The sequence below is a fragment of the Macrobrachium nipponense genome, chromosome 12 (genome assembly GCF_015104395.2).
Source record: "Macrobrachium nipponense isolate FS-2020 chromosome 12, ASM1510439v2, whole genome shotgun sequence".
Classification (NCBI taxonomy): Eukaryota; Metazoa; Arthropoda; class Malacostraca; order Decapoda; family Palaemonidae; genus Macrobrachium; species Macrobrachium nipponense.
Genome location: NC_087205.1, coordinates 32001738 through 32003918, shown reverse-complemented (window position 1 = coordinate 32003918; position 2181 = coordinate 32001738). Strand labels below are relative to the sequence as shown.

Below are 2181 nucleotides of genomic sequence, written 5' to 3'. Positions count from 1 at the left end.
TCATTTGCGTATCATCTTGCCGTTTTCTTGTCAGGTCTACTTTTTTTTTCTTTTTTTTTGTGCTTAAAATAATCGAGTCAACAGTGCATATACGTAATTTAGATCAATCATAATTTAATCATTTTGCAACTAGTTACCTTCCCAAACCACTTTACTACTATATGGGACGGTTGCTTTGAGGGCCCACCGTTTCTTTTTTTTCGGATTATTACCTTCCAAGTTTCAAGTGACCGACGTATACTAGCTTTCGCTCCTTTTTCACATTGTCTTTAGAAACAAACAAAAATGTTTCACAGACAATGGTATTCACCCCCTTTTCTAATATTTCTAAAGAGACCAGACTATTTTTTTTGGCAACTTGCTTAAGCATTCTAGTAGGTACCACCTACCTTGGAGATGAGGTTAGAGGTGACGCTGGGGCTCTCCTGGGTATTCTTCCGTTCATAGCAAGGACCAGGGAGCGGTCGTTCCTATTCCATAAGCAACCATAAGTAGCTGGTCAGTGTACCTCTGTAGTTCTTCAGGAGAGGATCTGTGGTTGCCCGAAGGGTGGTGCAGTCGCTGCCTGACGAAGAAGACTTCTGTAACACTCGAAAAAAAACTGACAGATAGATTATTACAGCCTTTGATTAAAATAACAAAATAATAGACAATATCAAGGTCACAAATTAGCTACCTTCGGAAAAATTTGATTGACTCGGAAACGTACAAATCCGGTGAGAATCGAGGAACTAATTATCAAGACCTGGAAAGGACAAGGAACTATGTATCTCTTCGTCCTTCTGCTGTTGACGTCATGTGGGGTCGCCTCCGTCGTCACGCAGTCCATAGGTGATATTATCCATTCTTTTAGTTTTATTTTATTTATTGATACACGCTGCAGGCTTTACGAACATCTCCGAAAATGTAAAAAGTTACTTATTTACATATGAATTTCGATCGGACTGTGTTATCATAATAAGTTGAACCATTTTCTTTGTAATTGATTACACATAATGTAAGGCTAACCTGACATGGAGATATATCCATGATTAAGCTCTTGGAAGGTAAATGTAGCAAAAAGTGATAGCTTGTTGGTCCCCTGATCCAACTTTTTATTTGGCGGCCAATCAGCCTTCGGTGGGTTGCAACCATAGGAAAAGAATATGGTTCCATCTTACATCATTATTCGTGCGTAAAATTAGCAGTGTGTGTATTTACACAAAATGTAGCCCCACCCACCCACCATCCAATTCCCTCCCCCCCACCCCCAAATTTAGACGTAGGTCTAATTGCAAAAAACTAGGTGCTCGAAATTCATCTACTGGAGGACCCTTGGTAGATGCTAAATAACCCTGGGGGGGGGGGGGGAATCTTTCAAGACTAGAAATGTGTTCGTATTCCTGTTTGATTTACATTTTCATTTATGGCCTCAGCTTTCTCATTCCCGTCTGCAGGACAATATCTAGAAAACCTACGAAAACACGGAGTAACAATTAAGAAAAAAAAAAAAAAACAAAAAAAAAAAAAAAAAAATCTTGAATTGCTCTGTGTATAGACAGAAAACCAAGGCTAAGCATGGTGTCAAGTTGGTAACGTTCAAGGTTGTCGATGAGCCTTTTATCTCCTTCCTTTTTTTTTTTAGATTTTACTTCCGTGTTATAGGCATTAGCTAGTGCTACAAACAACGAAGTATGTGTAATAGAACTTATACTATGTATGAAGCGTGATAACATGAATCGAAAGCGTACCATGACAGAATAAATAACGCAAACTCGAGACGATTATATGAACGTCATAAAAAACGTTGCAGGCGTCTAGACTCGGACAAGGACATTTCTCAGATATTTAATTTTTATCTCCAAGTTATCTCCAACTTAGGCAACTGAAAAATTTAACAAAGTTGAGAGCATCACACATCGAAACGGATGAAATTCCCGTTACAGAAATGCTCATAAGGGCGGGAGCATACCCTTCCCAGGTTGGTGGGTGCGTGTCTGAGTACGTGTAATCAAATTTCATAAATACTGCCAAAAATATTAATTTGAGGAGACTGGAGACGAGGTCGTGAACAGATTTCTCCAGAACGAGGAAGTCAGTCTCTGAGCAAGTCTACTATTTTCGTAAAACTTCGTTCGCTCGTTCTTAAGATATGCAACAAAAATACATGCACTTCAGACAAACAAGGGAGAAAATGTAATA

The 2181-nt window shown here is 39.0% G+C and overlaps 1 protein-coding gene across 1 annotated transcript in view; it reads left to right on the top strand.

Moving 5' to 3' along the window:
- Positions 1-422: 422 nt before the first annotated feature.
- Positions 423-2181, top strand: part of LOC135224461 (uncharacterized) — a 102519-nt gene continuing 100760 nt past the window's right edge. The window contains exon 1 of the mRNA XM_064263460.1: positions 423-831. Coding sequence (XP_064119530.1) covers positions 765-831 — 67 coding nt within the window. The 5' untranslated portion in view covers positions 423-764. The remainder of the gene's footprint in view (positions 832-2181) is intronic.